The 16,679-nt window shown below is 44.0% G+C and overlaps 1 protein-coding gene across 1 annotated transcript in view; it reads right to left on the bottom strand.

The window, feature by feature from the left end:
- si:dkey-238f9.1 (chemokine-like protein TAFA-2) overlaps window positions 1-16,679 on the bottom strand; it is a 401,973-nt gene that overhangs the window by 167,971 nt on the left and 217,323 nt on the right. The window contains exon 2 of the mRNA XM_034166015.1: window positions 4,831-4,943. Within this exon, the coding sequence (XP_034021906.1) occupies window positions 4,831-4,942 (112 nt within the window). The 5' untranslated portion in view covers window position 4,943. The remainder of the gene's footprint in view (window positions 1-4,830; window positions 4,944-16,679) is intronic.

Raw genomic sequence — 16,679 nt, forward strand, 5'->3', positions numbered from 1 at the left:
CTGCTCTGGCCCCTGGAAGACAATTGACAATGGTTGCTGGTGTCGCTAACTTCACATTTCTCAAAACAGAGTCGCCAATAACCAGAGTTTGATCCTCGGCGAGTGTATCGTCGAGTGGGGAAAAACGGTTAGAGATGTGAACGGGTTGACGGTGTACACGGGGCTTCTGTTTAGGGCTACGCTTCCTCCTCACAGTCACCCAGTCAGCCTGCTTTCCCGACTGCCCGGGATCTGCCAGGGGGGAACTAACGGCGGCTAAGCTACCTTGGTCCGCACCGACTACAGGGGCCTGGCTAGCTGTAGAATTTTCCACGGTGCGGAGCCGAGTCTCCAATTCGCCCAGCCTGGCCTCCAAAGCTACGAATAAGCTGCACTTATTACAAGTACCGTTACTGCTAAAGGAGGCCGAGGAATAACTAAACATTTCACACCCAGAGCAGAAAAGTACGGGAGAGACAGGAGAAGCCGCCATGCTAAATCGGCTAAGAGCTAGTAGCTACGCAACCTAGCGGATTCCTAAAAACACACAAAGTGAATAATGTGTAAATAATTTAGAGGTGATTCAGCAGAAGGAGTGCCCCAATCAAGGCACCAAACAGGCCATGAAGCAGCACAGGCAACGCACGACAACAGCGAACGCACGACAACGGTGCTAAAATAAAATAAAAATCAACAACAGTGCTAAAAGAAAAAAAATAAATAAATAAAAAATAAAAAATAAAATAAAATAAAAAAAAATAAATAAATAAAAAATTAAAACGAAAGCGTTAGCAAGCTAGTTAGCTTGCCAACGCTGATGAAAGTTAGCTGATAAAAGTGCTCCGTCGCGATGTTTCGACCACTAAACACGGCAGCAAAACTGTAAACTTAATAGGTGAGTGATCAGAGACCCCTGATGCAAGAGGCATGATGTCAATATCCGTGACAGCAATACCAAGAGCAAGAACCAAATCCAGGGTATTTCCACTAATGTGCGTCGAGTCCCGAACGCATTGCCGAAATCCTACTGCATCCACAATTTCCATAAATGATTTGCAGAGAGGATCAGAAGGCTTATTTATATGAATGTTAAAGTCACCAATGATCAGAAGGTTATTTGCACGAGTTGACAAGTTAGAGATGAACACACCAAATTCATCTAAGAATTCAGAATATGGGCCAGGAGGCCTATATACAGTGACAAAGTAATAGGGCTGATTTTTATTCTTCTGACCATGGCAATGTGTAATATCCTGAGCAGAGTGGAGAATCAGATGCTCAAACGAGTTATATTTGTGACCCCCAACAGCTAATAAGCTAAACCTAGATTTATAAATAAGAGCAACACCCCTGCCTTGCTTCGCATCACGAGGGACATGACTAAATGTATAAGCCGGTGGGCAGGCCTCATTTAAGGGGAGGACAGCTGTAGGTTTAAGCCAGGTTTCACATAACCCAATAATATCTAAGTGATGATCAATAATTAGATGATTAATCAACAATGATTTTGAGGATAGTGATCTTATGTTAATGAGACCCAGGCTAAGGACCTCAATGGGGTTGACAGTTGAACTGTTTGGGTTTAGGTGTGGTTCCAGAGTAGCATAAATAAGATGCCAAGAAGTAGGTTTAGGTTTGAGACATTTCACTCATGTTGTCGGTAGCAGACACGACATCTTTAATATTGCTGGAACAACCATTGGGCCATCCTCAATTTCAACATCATTCAATGTAGTAATGGATATGAAGTGTGCAAAGCATATCCCTCTATGTTTTTTATGGACACGTCTACAGAAATAGTGGATTTTCTGCACTAATTTCCCGACTAAGCTAATGGATTCCACAGCCACATTTGTCATAAGCCTTACAGGGTCGCTAATCACCTGCACCGTGACCTACTGTAAATACCTAATGTTACCCTCCCTGTGGGACTCTATGTTTGCAGACAAGAGGCGGCACCTTCCCCAGTGGGGTGGAGTCTGTCCTGCATCAGCAAGCCATGGTGGCCCCAGAATGAAGGCCAGGTATCAATAAAGCTAAAGCCTTGCTGTCTACAACATTGCGCCAGCCACCTATTTAATGATGTCAGCCTGCTAAACACGTCATCAGTACCACAGGAGGGGACCAGAGACTATTAATTGATGCCAACACATCTTTTTGGCAAGGTCACAAGTCCTCTCTATGTCCATTTTTGTGACCTCTGAGTGCTTCATCCTGACATCATTGGTGCCGACGTGAATAACTATGTGACTATATCTCATGTCATGTTCCTTAGTCTGTCTTCCCTTCTGCAGCGTCAGCACCCTAAAATGGGATGCAATGTCGGGAGCTCTGGCCCCAGGAATACATTTAACGTCAGCCGATGTCTGTAACCTGACTTTGTGGGTGATAGAATCCCCTATCACTAAAGTCCGGCATTTCGGCCTGGAGACAGAAGTGGAAACCACTTGTGGGCTCAGAGAATTCACATCAAGCAAATACAAGGGGGAGAACCGATTCACGGTTCGCAGTGGCGAGTGTGATCGGGATACCACAACCGGGCACCTCCGCCTAGCCACAGTCCGAAAGCTGTCCTCCACAGCCAGCATTTCTAGGCTGATGCTAATGGGCACGCTAGCCGCCCTAAGACTAACCTCATCTGGAGTGCCCATAAAATCTAACTCCACTGAGCTAAGAAGCTGTTCTAACTTATGGACACGGCTCTCTAAGAAAGCCACCCTAACTTCCAACATCAGGCAGGATTTACGGAGGGTGTAAAGTAGCGTACTTCGTGCACTAGGAAATTCAAGAGGATAGCTAAGCAAGCACAAGCTAACCAATAATGAATAAGCTAACCACTCCTAAGGCTCACACAGGCTTGCACATTCACAATGGGAAGGTCTATTTAACTGAAATGAAATGCTGCTGGACGTTTATGGACGACTTTTTTGGATGGTGTACCACTGCCTGAACTCTGCTGCACAATGTACTTGAATTACAACCCCCAAATAAAGAAGAAAATTGAGTTCAAACATCAAAAAACGCAAATGAGTTCAAGCGCTCGGAAATTTATGCCTTGCAAACATGCTAAAAATAGCCGACTTCTTCTTCTGGGCTTTGTCTATGCTGTGCTTTCTACTGCTGTATATATATTGTTTCCCCAAGTGGTGACCAAAAGGCGAACAGGTTCGGTGTCAATGTGCTACAGCACAATAGTAAAAACCTGAAGAAGATACCTGTTCTTTGAAGGTAACCAATGTCACTTTTGGCTTACTCTTACTTCTCATGGACATGGATGTATTCATTAAACAAAAAACTGTATTGAAGCAAAATAAAACACATTAAAACAAATCCTTTTACAATAAAAAAATGTCCATGACTCATATCATAGCCCATGTATATAGATATGTATGTATGGGATCGAGTGTGGAGCGTCCGGGATGAAAATCAGCACCTCCAAATCCAAGGCCATGGTTCTCGACCGGAAAAAGGTGCTTTGCCCTCTTCAGGTCAGTGGAGTGTCCTTGCCTCAAGTGGAGGAGTTTAAGTATCTCGGGGTCTTGTTCACGAGTGAGGGAAGGATGGAGCGTGAGATCAATAGACGGATCGGTGCAGCATCTGCAGTGATGTGGTCGCTGTATCGGACCGTCATGGTGAAGAGAGAGCTGAGTAGGGGGGCAAAGCTCTCAATTTACCGATCGATCTATGTTCCGATCCTCACCAATGGTCATGAGATTTGGCTCATGACCGCAAGAACGAGATCGCGAGTACAAGCGGCCGAGATGAGTTTCCTCCGCAGGGTGGCTGGGCGCTCCCTTAGAGATAGGGTGAGGAGCTCGGTCACTCGGGAGGAGCTCGGAGTCGAGCCGCTGCTCCTCCACGTCGAAAGGAGTCAGTTGAGGTGGCTCGGGCATCTTTTCCGGATGCCCCCTGGACGCCTCGCTGGAGAGGTGTTCCGGGCACGTCCCATTGGGAGGAGGCCCCGGGGAAGACCCAGGACACGCTGGAGGGACTACATCTCTCGGCTGGCTTGGGAATGCCTTGGGGTTCCCCCGGAGGAGCTTGGGGAGGTGTGTGTGGATCGGGAGGTCTGGGCGGCTTTGCTTGAGCTGCTGACCCCGCGACCCGACTCCGGATAAAGCGGAAGAAAATGGATGGATGGATGGATGGATGGATGGATGGATGGATGGATGGATGGATGGATGGATGGATGGATGGATGGATGGGATCATTTTATAAGAGGGGCACACCCCTTGTACATAGTACAAGCTCTCCCTTTGTGGAGTTCTTGAGCAATCAAATAATGTGACATACTTGTCAGCATGACTGCATTTTCTCAATTTTGACCCCTGTGTAATCTTTAATTGATCTCTAACTGAATGGAAGTTCCATTTTCAACCAAGCCTAAAATAATTTTTGGTTTATGTCTTTGGGCTGCAAAAGTGTTTGTTTCCTCATAATATTACCAAATTTCCAACTGGCTGAAGGACTTTAGACTTCCAACAGTGGTCAGGAGGTATATGGCAAATCCACAATCATTTCAGCAGGCATCTTTGTTCATTATGCGTTTGGGAAACTCTTAAGTTTAAAAATGCTTGTAGGACAAACTTTACGATTGCTGACTAAAGATGATTTTTGAACTCTGGCTTGGGTTAGTTAAGTCTCAACAGAGGTATTCACCACTGAAATGCCCTACTATAGCTATCTGAAAGGAGAGTGTGTGTGTGTGTGTGTGTGTGTGTGTGTGTGTGTGTGTGTGTGTGTGTGTGTGTGTGTGTGTGTGTGTGTGTGTGTGTGTGTGTGTGTGTGTGTGTGTGTGTGTGTGTCCATTCCTGGAAACATAAAGTGTGAGAAGCACGAGTACAGTTGTACCTATGTGGCTTCTTTGTGATGAAGCAGCGGTCAGCTGTCCCCAGAGAGACACCATACAGACGGTCAGCAGCAGCACCCTTCTGCACACACTCTGTAGGTCAGTCTCCCGCATTCTGGAGAAAAAGGAAAAAGAAAAACAGTCAACGATATTTGCATAATATCAAAACTCCAGGTTGGCTCACTTGGACAAAGGCCCGGCAGCTCCCAAAGGTTTGGCTTGGCAGTCCGCGGCTGTCAATTAGAGCAACTCCTGAAATCACAAAGCTTGGATCTACACAGCTCTAACTGGCTGCCTTTCCTGTGTAAAGGATTATCCCGCTGAAGGCCACACAGTCCAGGGTTCCCCATGGTGCACAACAACACACTGCCAGGAAGGTGAAATAAATACCGGAAAAACACGTGTAAGCAAAAGCTGTTTCCCCCCAAAAAATAATACTATAAAGACCTTTTTACATTTTATAATTCTGTGTGCAGAGATTTGAACTTCAGAAGGAGTGTTACCTAACAAAATGTACATAAATTATCTGTAATATGTAGACACACTTATACATCACGGTATGCAGGACAGGACTCCTTTCCAAGGAATTTGCATACTGCTTAATAGCATTCTACCATTTGTAGCAGCAATTTAGAAATGGAGAAGCAAAACTAATAAAGTCTGTTTATGGTCTCCTGTCTGTCTCTCGCTTTCTACCTGGTGGCTGAGTGATGCTGTTTGTGTGGTCTGTCTTAATGTGCTCAGCTCGGTAATCTTCATGTATTTTCAGAGTGTCCGGTAATACTTTGCATTTCCACGCGAGAGGCCCGCGAGAACGCTATCCAATCAGCAGCTCTATTTCACTGCCAGCAGATCTGGCCTCGTCTTTCCCGAGGGAGGCAGAATCACAGCTCTGCTTTGAACTCTCTTCCATTTCCGCCACTCAAATTAGCAAAATGCTTGGTTTCATGCAAGGAGCTCAACTCCTTCTTATCTGGCAGAGGCTCGCGAATGAGGGAGTTGTTTCACTGTGTCTGCCTTTGTACTGACAGCCAGAATTTTTTAAGATTTGAACAGATGCTCTAATTCTGCACAGTGCTCAACAACTGAGACAGTCGGGATGTTGAACTATATGAACATTCTCTAAGGGCCCTGTCCCACTGGCGTTTAGAAGGATTTGCGTATGGATTGTGCACAAAATTGGCCCATATTCGCCAAACATCCGCAATATCCGTGTAACATGCCTGTATGAGTCGGCCGTCATCCGAACACGCCCGTGATCATCCGCAGAGGCACGCATGTCCACAGCCAGGATTTTTGAGCTGTTCAAAAATTTGGATGTGGATGACATCCGCCTTACATACTCCATATATACTCAATTCATACACAATACATACTCACTCTATGCGCTGTATATCTGCCGTTAACCGCTGATATCTGCAACTGACAGGGATTTGAGGTTTGACAGCAGACCGGGACAATGTGTAAAACAGATATATTGCGTGCCCATCATGTCCACATCACAAACTAAAATATGTTGTAGCGAATACATACAAATTGGCCACGAATAAAGCATTTTTATTACATCTGCTTTGCAGCTGATTTGTGGACAATCTGTGAATGCATAACAAACACGTAACGTAAACCCAAACTACTATATGTGGCAGAAAGCGACATACCTGCCAGTCAGTGCCGGTCCGGCTGTGTAGATCCACAAAGACATAGCTGCTGCAATCTGGGACTTTTATTTAACACCAACAAAAGGAAGAGTTGCTGTTTATCCACAACTCACTCACTCAAAAAAAAAACACCGTCTCACACCCTGAGCAGCTTCCCCCCTCCCGCTCCCAAAACTCATCAACAGTTAACCCTCGCATGACAAAATGAACAAACTCTGTGATCAACTTGTCCAAGTCCAGCAAATGCTCCAGAGGCTGTATTGTTGGTGTGAATAGTGATGCTGACGGCCCGAGTGCGCTTCTTTTATGACCACCATGCAAATGTTGTGCACACGCAACACGTGCGCTATGCATTTGTAATACACCCGTAATACTGCCTTGATAATCTCAAAGTGTCAGATCAGTTTCCTCACTACTTGCGTTATATAACCGTGATTGTTCATCATATATTCGCCATATACGAGGGCTGTCAATAAAGTATAGGTCCTTTTTATTTTTTTCAAAAACTATATGGATTTCATTCATATGTTTTTACGTCAGACATGCTTGAACCCTCATGCGCATGCGTGAGTTTTTCCACGCCTGTCGGTGACGTCATTCGCCTGTGAGCACTCCTTGTGGGAGGAGTCGTCCAGCCCTCGTCGGAATTCCTTTGTCTGAGAAGTTGCTGAGAGACTGGCACTTTGTTTGATCAAAATTTTTTCTAGACCTGTGAGGCACATCGAAGTGGACACGGTTCGAAAAATTAAGCTGGTTTTCTGTGAAAATTTTAACGGCTGATGAGAGATTTTGAGGTGATACTGTCGCTTTAAGGACTTCCCACGCAGTGGGACGTCACGCAGCGCTCCGAGGTGCCGTCGTCAGCCTGTTTCAAGCTGAAAACCTCCACATTTCAGGCTCTATTGATCCAGGACATCGTGAGAGAACAGAGAAGTTTCTGAAGAAGTCGGTTTCAGCATTTTATCCAGATATTCCACTGTTAAAGGAGATTTTTTTTAATGAAAGTCGTGCGGACGGATTGCAGTGTCGGCTCACAGCCGCCGCGACGCTCCGCCACAGGAAAAACACCTCTGTTGGAAGCCTTAAGGACAAGTTGGAACATGTCCAACTGTTAAACAATTTCTCAGATACTCACTCCACTGAAAGCCATCAAAAGCCGCCTATATTTTACAAATGGTTATCAACACGGAGGTGTTTTTCCTGTGCCGCCGCACTGCGTCGGCTGCGTTCCGACGCGCAGACCCGTCCGCACGTCTTTCATTAAAAAAAATCTCCTTTAACAGTGGAATATCCGGATAAAATGCTGAAACCGACTTCTTCTGAAACTTCTCTGTTCTCTCACAACGTCCTGGATCAATAGAGCCTGAAATGTGGAGGTTTTCAGCTTGAAACAGGCTGATGACGGCGCCTGGGAGCGCTGCGCGACGTCCTGCTGCGTGGGAAGTCCTTAAAGCGACAGTATCACCTCAAAATCTCTCATCAGCCGTTAAAATTTTCACCGAAAACCAGCTTAATTTTTCTAACCGTGTCCACTTCGATGTGCCTCACAGGTTTAGAAAAAATTTTGATCAAACAAAGCGCCAGTCTCTCAGCAACTTCTCAGACAAAGGAATTCTGACGAGGGGCTGGACGACTCCTACCACAAGGAGTGCTCACAGGCGGATGACGTCACCGACAGGCGTGGAAAAACTCACGCATGCTCACGAGGGTTCAAGCATATCTGACATAAAAACATATGAATGAAATCCATATAGTTTTTCAAAAAAATAAAAAGGACCTATACTTTATTGACAGCCCTCGTATTATTAATATATCTGTAATTCATACTGGGACATTTGTCATTTTTGGCCATTTTTGTTGCGGACGACAACGAACGCCCGCGATTTGTATACTCAATTCATGCGCAATTAATATTCTCCCCAGTGGGACAGGGCCCTAACATGGAGCACATACACCTAAATGGGATTTTGAAGGCAAATAATTCAATTCTGAGCAAAGCAGTGAGACAGATAAGAAGATAGTTACTTTACAATTCTGAGTGGACTGATTTCTTACAAAGGTTGAGATCATCCCACTAAGATCTCAAACAATTTCAGCATTTCAGTGGATTGAATTTGTGGCACCAAGTGGCTGAGTCTCTGAAACCTTGTGTTAGCCGAGCAGATATGTGGATAAATCGTGACTTTGGCGATAAAAGCATGAAATCTGGCACAGTGTTTGAGCATACCCTAAAGATAATTTTTGGCTATAGGGGCATCACAGTGGCGGCCATTTTTCCAAAATGTTGGCCATTTTCCAAAATGGCCGTCATGTGTTGTTTTATTAGTAGCTCAGGCTCGAGACCACCAAAGGTCTTGATCCTGGTGTCTAATCCTGCATTTTTAAAGATGAAGAATGCAGTGATACTATTTATACCCCAAAACGATGAGTCAGGGAGAGATATTATGGTTTTTCGTGAACCACCACCATGTCCACCACTGCAGAGTTTTCACCATTTTTAGCATGTTAACTCCACTAACTTTTATCCAATTCTTTTCAAATTATCTGGAAACATTCATCCCTTGAGGATGAAGTCTATTGATTTTGGTGACCCTAGGACCTTCCCTCTAGTGCCACCATTAGGTCAAACATTTGAATTAGGATTAGTGTATCTTTAAAAGCTTTGATCTAAATCAATGAAATCTAATGGGGGTTTTTTGTGTTTTGACAAACAATAACAACAAGAAAAGAGGTCATACAGCTACAGTGAATGCTGAAATGCAATGCTAGCTCTGAAAACACAACTGCAGTGGCATAGTGACAACAAAAAAAGAGGTCACAGTTATAGTTAAATTCAATGGTAGTTCTGAAAACACGAGCCACCACAGTGGCAAAGCGCAGCGCACTTAAGCTCTGCATCTCTTTCTTGCATCCACAGCAGAGGAGTTCATGATAGGCTGTGGTAGCGTCTGGTGATACAAGAAGTTCAGATTTGGTCTTGTGTCCTGCCCACTGATCTGTATATAACACTGGACAGCTCATTGGCCAATACTTTTGAAGCAAATCTGCCACCGTATTACCACTCACATGTGCCGCTCCTGAATGATCTTTTCTATTGATCTTTAACCCCTTAACGCCTATTGTCGCATGTATGCTACAATATTTGACTCAAATATGCAACATAGCAAAATGACCAGTATGCCTGTTGTCACAAATTTGCAACATACCATTATTATTATTATAACATTATAAAATAAAGTCATTACCAACATACCAAAATTACTATTTATTTTTTGTGCAAAAGTGAAGTTAATAATCTCAACATTATTTACCATCTACTTAAAGGCAAAAACACACACAAAATATTTTTTTATATACAGCTATATAAATTCAGGCGTTAAGACTGCTGCCGTCAATGTGGCTGCCGTCAAAGGCAACTGCCATATATGTAATTCATTATTTTTAATACTCTTGTAAAAAGACAATAAATACATAGTATTGTTTCATTTAAAAGGTTCAAGAATAAATAAGTAATCATTTAAAGTAAATTCATGTAAATATAGTTCATTCATTTGGATAAAAACACCTCAAGTCACCTTTATTCCTTTTGGGTAAATGCAGCCAATGAGGTAATTTTTTTGTTGGTTTCTGTTGTACTGCTTTATTCATCTGAATTTCTGTTTTATTTTGTGTAAGTTCTCCGTATTTTGTGAGCTAATTTATGTTTTTATATTTCGCTGCCTTAGTTCTGACAGCATTATGGAGGCATATTGGGGCATGTGAAGGCATGTTGGCATGTGAAGGCATCAACGTCTGTTCAAACCCAAGAATGATGTTGAGCCTTGATAAAACTCAAAAGGAGTAACATATATATATATATATATATATATATATATATATATATATATATATATATATATATATATATATATATATATATATTAGGGGTGTCGGGAAAAAATCGATTCACGTCTGAATTGCGATTCTTATTTATTATGATTCTGAATCGATCCAAAATGTCCAAGAATCGATTTTTAAAAAGCATTTTATTAAACATTTCCTTGCTTACTCGTTGCGTGTACCGTTTGTCAGGCAACGGCTTCCGTACTACAGCGTCTCCGCGAGGGGCGGGGGGGTCCAGCATGCTTCAAACATTCGTGAGCTGCAGCTTAGCATGGCATACGAAGAGCTAATTCAGCCAGCACCGTCTTTGCTGAAGGCAAATGTTTGGACGCATTTTGGATTTTATTATTTGCTGCGTAAGGAGGAGCTTGACATGACTTATGCAGTGTGCAAAATCTGCAAATTGAAAGTTAAGTACTTCAGAAACACTTCAAATCCGCAAGCCCACATGCTACGTCATCACCCGGAGCTAAAAGGAGTGGAGCAGCGGTCTCTGCTGACTACTGACCAGCGCTTCTCTAAACTGCCAGTCAACTCCGAATGAGCAAAGCAGGTAAGTAAAATTACATCTTTAGAATCACTTGATTAACCTTGTAAAGCTGCATTTTCTTAAACATAAACATTTTTTAAGTAATATAACTATTTCTCAGAGCTCTTTGAATCGAAAATCGATTCTGAATTGAATCGTCACCCCAAGAATCGGAATCTAATTGAATTGTGAGTTGTTGTACGATTCACATCCCTAATATATATATCGGTAAATTGTTGACATTCTAATGAGCTGTCTATGTGCAGTCCGCATAACTTGTGAGTGGTAAGATGGCTGCCTGTTTGCTCCAGCAGTTTGTATGGAGTGTGTGGGCCAATGAGCTATCCAGTGTTATATACAGATCAATGATCCTGCTCCATCTCTGCCACATGTTGAATTTTCTGGACATTGCAGTATCTCATCTCTATCTTCCTGACACAGAACACATTTATTTCAGTCTGTGGTCAGGCACTGTGTATCTGACATTCCAGGCTCAGTAGGGTCCACTAACTTGAATAGTTTGGCCATTGTCTCACAATTACTATGCTACTTAACGAACAGTACTAGCGCTAGCACCACCGATCCAGCATCAGCTGAAACCACCAGGAAGGTATGTCAGCTGCCAGCACAGTCAGTCACATGGAAGAGTACAGTTATCTGCATCAAGCCAGTCAAGGTCAGCTGAAAGCATACAAATGTACATACAGGTTTGTCCCAAAAATTAAGATCGGCATCGGACCCAAACCAACTGAATACCGATATTTTGACCAATGAAACAACATGTTCGAATGATTTTGAAATATGGTGCATATGTACTCGCAGCCCCTTCATAAATGCTTGCTACTCAGCCAAATATGTTGACTTGTTTGCTTAATAATGAGGATTAATAAACATAGTGCTTGTATAAATTAATTTAATTAAAAACTTTCACATGTTCATTGTTGGCCATTTTCCATCTTGGAAAATGGCCACCTATGGCATTGCCCCCATACTCTCAGGAACGCCACTAGCTTAGCTTATGACAAGCTAAAAGGGGATGCTCTCGTTTTGGTCAAACTACTATTATACTTTATGCATCAAGGTAAAATTTGCCACACAAGGTCATCTCACTAGACAGACAGACAGGCAGACAAATACTTTATTAATCCCAAGGGAAATTGTGCATTATCTGTGCTCCAAGGATAAATAGAATTAAAAGATACAATAAAATGGAAGGAACAAAGCCCACCACAGAAAGAAATAAATAATAACTAAAAACTAGCTGCTAAAACACATTCTCCCTCCTGACCCTCCCAGCAGAGGCCTCATTAAGCAGCCTAATGGCACGCGGAACAAATGAGTTCCTCAGTCTCTCTGTAGAACATCTCAATGACCGAAATCTCGAGCTTACTGAACTTCTCTGGATGGAGAAGACAGAGTTCAGCGGGTGACTCTCATTAGACAGGATGGCATGGGTCTTTGTGAGTGTTCTCTGCTCCACCACTGTCTCCACAGAGTCCAAGCCCAGACCCACTACAGAACCAGCCCTCTTTATGAGCCGGTTCAGTCGATGAATGTCCTTCTTAAAAGCACTGCCCCCCCAACACACGGTGGCATAAAAAACAACACTGGACACAATAGCCAGATAAAACAGGTGCACTAACTTAGGGCAGACTCTGAACAAGGCCAGCCTTCTGAGAAAATACATTCTGCTCTGGCCCTTCTTATAAACAGCGTCCATGTTGGCTGCCCAGTTCAGCTTATTGTCCAGATGTAGTCCCAGGTACTTATACGTGGAGACCACCTCCACCTCTGCTCCACCTATGTTAATGGGCTGCAGAGAGGGTGGCGCCCGGCGAAAGTCCAACACCATCTCCTTTGTTTTAGTGGTGTTCAGCTGGAGCTTATTCAGCCGGCACCACTGCACAAAGTCCTTCACCAGGCCTCTGTACTCCCTCTCATCCCCCTCCCGAATACATGCCACAATTGCAGTGTCATCTGAGAACTTCTGCATGTGACATGTATTGGAGTTGTAACGAAAGTCCATGGTGTAGAGGGTGAAGAGGAGAGGAGAGAGCACTGTGCCCTGAGGTGCTCCAGTACTGCAAATCAGAGTTGAAGACCTGCAGTCCCCCACCCGGACAAACTGCGGCCTATTGGTAAGATAGTCTGAGATCCAGCTCACTAAATGGGGGTCCACAGCCATGATGTTGAGTTTATCCTGGAGAAGGCTGGGGTAGATGGTATTAAAAGCACTGGAGAAGTTAAAAAAAAAAAAGCATTCTCACAGTGCACCCCCCATCCAGGTACTTAAGAATACAGTGTAGGAGATAGAGGACCGCATCCTCAACACCCACCCTCTCCCGGTAGGCAAACTGGAGAGGATCCCTCACTGCCTGCACCTGGGGCTGCATGAACTGCAGAACCAGTTGCTCCAATGTTTTCATCACGTGTGACGTGAGGGCGACTGGCCTGTAGTCATTGAGCTCGCGAGGGCAACTGATCTTAGGAACAGGCACAATACAGGATGTTTTCCATAGTAAGGGAACCTTGCCCAGCCGCAGACTCAAGTTGAAGACCCGTCGCAGCGGTTCTCCCAGCTCCACAGCACAGGCCTTCAGGTCCCGCAGCCTTCCTAGGGTGGAGACGTCGCAGTGCTGTAGTCACCTGGTTTGTGGTAATGGAGGGGTGAGTTGAGTTGGGTGAGTTGGGGGCTAGTGAGGGAGAGAAGGAGGCACATAGGGGAGAGGCAGGATGGGGGTGGTCTGGGGAGCTGACAATAGGCTGTGGGGGATTGGTCAGGGGTGAGCTGAACCGATTAAAAAAGGTGTTCAGCTCCTCAGCTCTCTGAATGTCCATGCAACCCAGATTGCCCTTACTACCACAGCCAGTGATGGTTTTCATTCCTCTCCAGACCTCCCGCATGTTTTTATTAGACAGCGTCCTCTCCAGCTTTTTACCATACTCCTCTTTAGCCTGCTTTAAACAAAGTTTGAGCTCCCCCTGCACTGCCCTCACCCCCTCCCAATCCCTGCTCCTAAACACGCACTTCTTCCTGTTCAGGAGCCCCCTCACTTCAGCTGTGATCCACGCTTGTTATTGTCAAAACATTTAACAGTTCTGACTGGTACCACCTGGTCCATACAAAAGTTCAGATAATCCGACAGACAACCCACCGCCCCCTCGAGGTCCTCTCCATGAGCATCAACCAAAACACTCCAATCTGTGGTGGCAAAACAGTCCCTGAGAGCTTCCTCTGCTTCAGGTGACCATTTTCGAGCAGACCTGATTATCACTGTTTGCCTTTTAACCAGAGGAGTGTAAGTGGGTTGTAAGTGGACCAGATTATGGTCAGATTTGCCTAGTGGAGGTAGGGGGGAAGCTGAATATGCATTGATGGTGTTTGCATACAACAGGTCAATGATCTTAGTTTTTCTTGTGGGACAGGTGATATATTGGTGGAAGGAGGGCAGAGTAGTGTCCAATAGGACATGATTAAAATCCCCAGAAATAATAAAGAAAGCATTCGAATGTTGTGACTGAAGCGCTGTAGTGACGTTGTAGATGGACTCTAGCGCTGTCTCCACATTGGCACTCGGAGGAATGTAAACACAGAGCGCGATGACGTGGGAAAACTCACGTGGTACGTAGTACGGTCTGATGCTAACAGCTAGCAGCTCCAAATTCCGGGTACATATCACAGTTTTGACAGTCAGATGGTTAGGATGACACCACCGCTTATTGGCGTACAAAATAAGGCCCCCACCTTTGCGCTTCCCGCTGGTCCTGGGATCCCGGTCAGCTTCACGGTGGAAAAGCCGGGTAGATCCACGTTAGCATCCGGTACGTAGCTGGTTAGCCACGTCTCCATAAACAGAAGCAGACTACTCTCCATGTAGCTCGACTGGCACCGGATCAACATGGTAAGTTCATCCATCTTATTAAACAGCGCACTGACATTACCCATCACCACGGAGGGGACTGGTGGTTTAAAAATCCTCCGTTTGGCGACTCTAGCCACAGCTTTGGCCCTGCGCTGGTATCCAGCATGTCTTCCCCGGTATATCCGCCTTAGCTCTGTAGGAATCGCATGCCTTTCCCCAGCAACGGCATTTGTCCGGAGTTTCAGCAAGTCCTTCCTTGCATACCTAATTTTAGTGCAGTGCATATCAAAAAAAAAAAAGGTAGCAGCAGGATGAAAAAGAAGACAGAACGAGGAGCAACAGACGTGCTGCCCATTCACGCAGGCGCACTAAGTTGAGAGGGTCTTCTATTGATTTTTTGTCCCTAATTTCCATCATAATTTCACATCTGAGGAAATTGGACTTGATTTTTCAAAAATAGTTGGCAAATTTCATATCACCCACTATTTTGTATGTGCTTACGTATGAGTATACTTACTGAATAGATTCCGAGAACAGTAAGTCCCAGTTACTGCATATTGCACCCAATTGTCCAATTTCACCTATTTTTAAATAAGAATACCTCTGATCTGTATCAACTAAATCCTATTATTCACATCAGTTGCATCACAATTTATCCCCTCGTCACAATTTTTTTAAAACCTATTTAAAACTTTTGTAATTGCTCACAATGTCACAGGTTATTTCTCATTGTAGGCACCAGGGGCCCAATTTGTGAAACTTTGTGTACAAGAAAATGTGATAAGGACTTCATGGGTCATGATATAAAAGTCCTACTGGAATGTGTTAACTTTCAGTAGGACAACTTGCATAAGGCCAAGGATGGGTCTCCACAGGGAAAGGATAGTGTTGACCTTGTTTTTTAATTCATATTGATATACAGTGGTCCCTCGTTTATCGTGGGAGTTACGCTCTAAAAATAACCCACAATAGGCGAAATCCGCGAAGTAGTCAGCGTTATTTTTTACAATAATTATAGACGTCTTAAGGCTGTAAAACCCCTCACTACACACTTTATACACTTTTCTCAAACAGGCATTAACATTTTCTCCCTTTTCTCTCGTGTGTAAACACTCTCAAAGTTCAAACCTTAGAAGAAAAATAAGACCAACCTGTTTTCAGGCCCAAACATTTGTTTGAGAACTAAAAATACAATGTTTTCCTATAAATAATTATGATGGCTTTTAGAACTAATGAATTTAATTTTAACGATCAACCTACGACGTTGGACACATAAGAAATTCTTAATAGTGACTGACCAGTATTTCACAGTTCCTCTGATCGTGCCTCTTCGTTGTGGCGCCGCTCCGCTGTAGCGTCTTTTTCCACTGAGTGACACCTCGGTGCAGGTGTCTTTTTCAGAGTGAAGAACACAGTTATGGGTAGTTGTTGGCGCTCTCTTTTTCTTCTGGGCGAAAAAATTCTTATAAACAGATGCGCAGAACGGTGCCGCGACCGGCCTGCTTGATGAGGACTCAGAACACAATGCGCTGTAAAAAAAAAAAAAAAGCATGCAAAATTGGATTTAAAAAATCTGCGAAACTGCGAGGCCGCGAAAGGTGAACCGCATTATAGCGAGGGACCACTGTAGTTGTTTTTGTTTCAAAGAGTGCAATCTGACCCATGTTACCTGGTTACGGTAATAGTATATTGATCTTTGATAAGTCTGATCTTTGATGAGTCTGATCTTTGATAAGTACGGGAAAAGCGACGTGGAGGGCTCCAAAATAACTAAAGCCGCCCTTTCTCACAATCACAAACATTTGCCAACAATCCCTGTTGTGATGATGCCATCGTCCACAGAGGTGGTGTCCTCTCAAAACCTTTTGCAATAACCCTTCCTTTTATTGCAAAAAGAAAACCAATAAAACCCATTAATA

The sequence above is a fragment of the Thalassophryne amazonica genome, chromosome 3 (genome assembly GCF_902500255.1).
Source record: "Thalassophryne amazonica chromosome 3, fThaAma1.1, whole genome shotgun sequence".
Taxonomy (NCBI): domain Eukaryota; kingdom Metazoa; phylum Chordata; class Actinopteri; order Batrachoidiformes; family Batrachoididae; genus Thalassophryne; species Thalassophryne amazonica.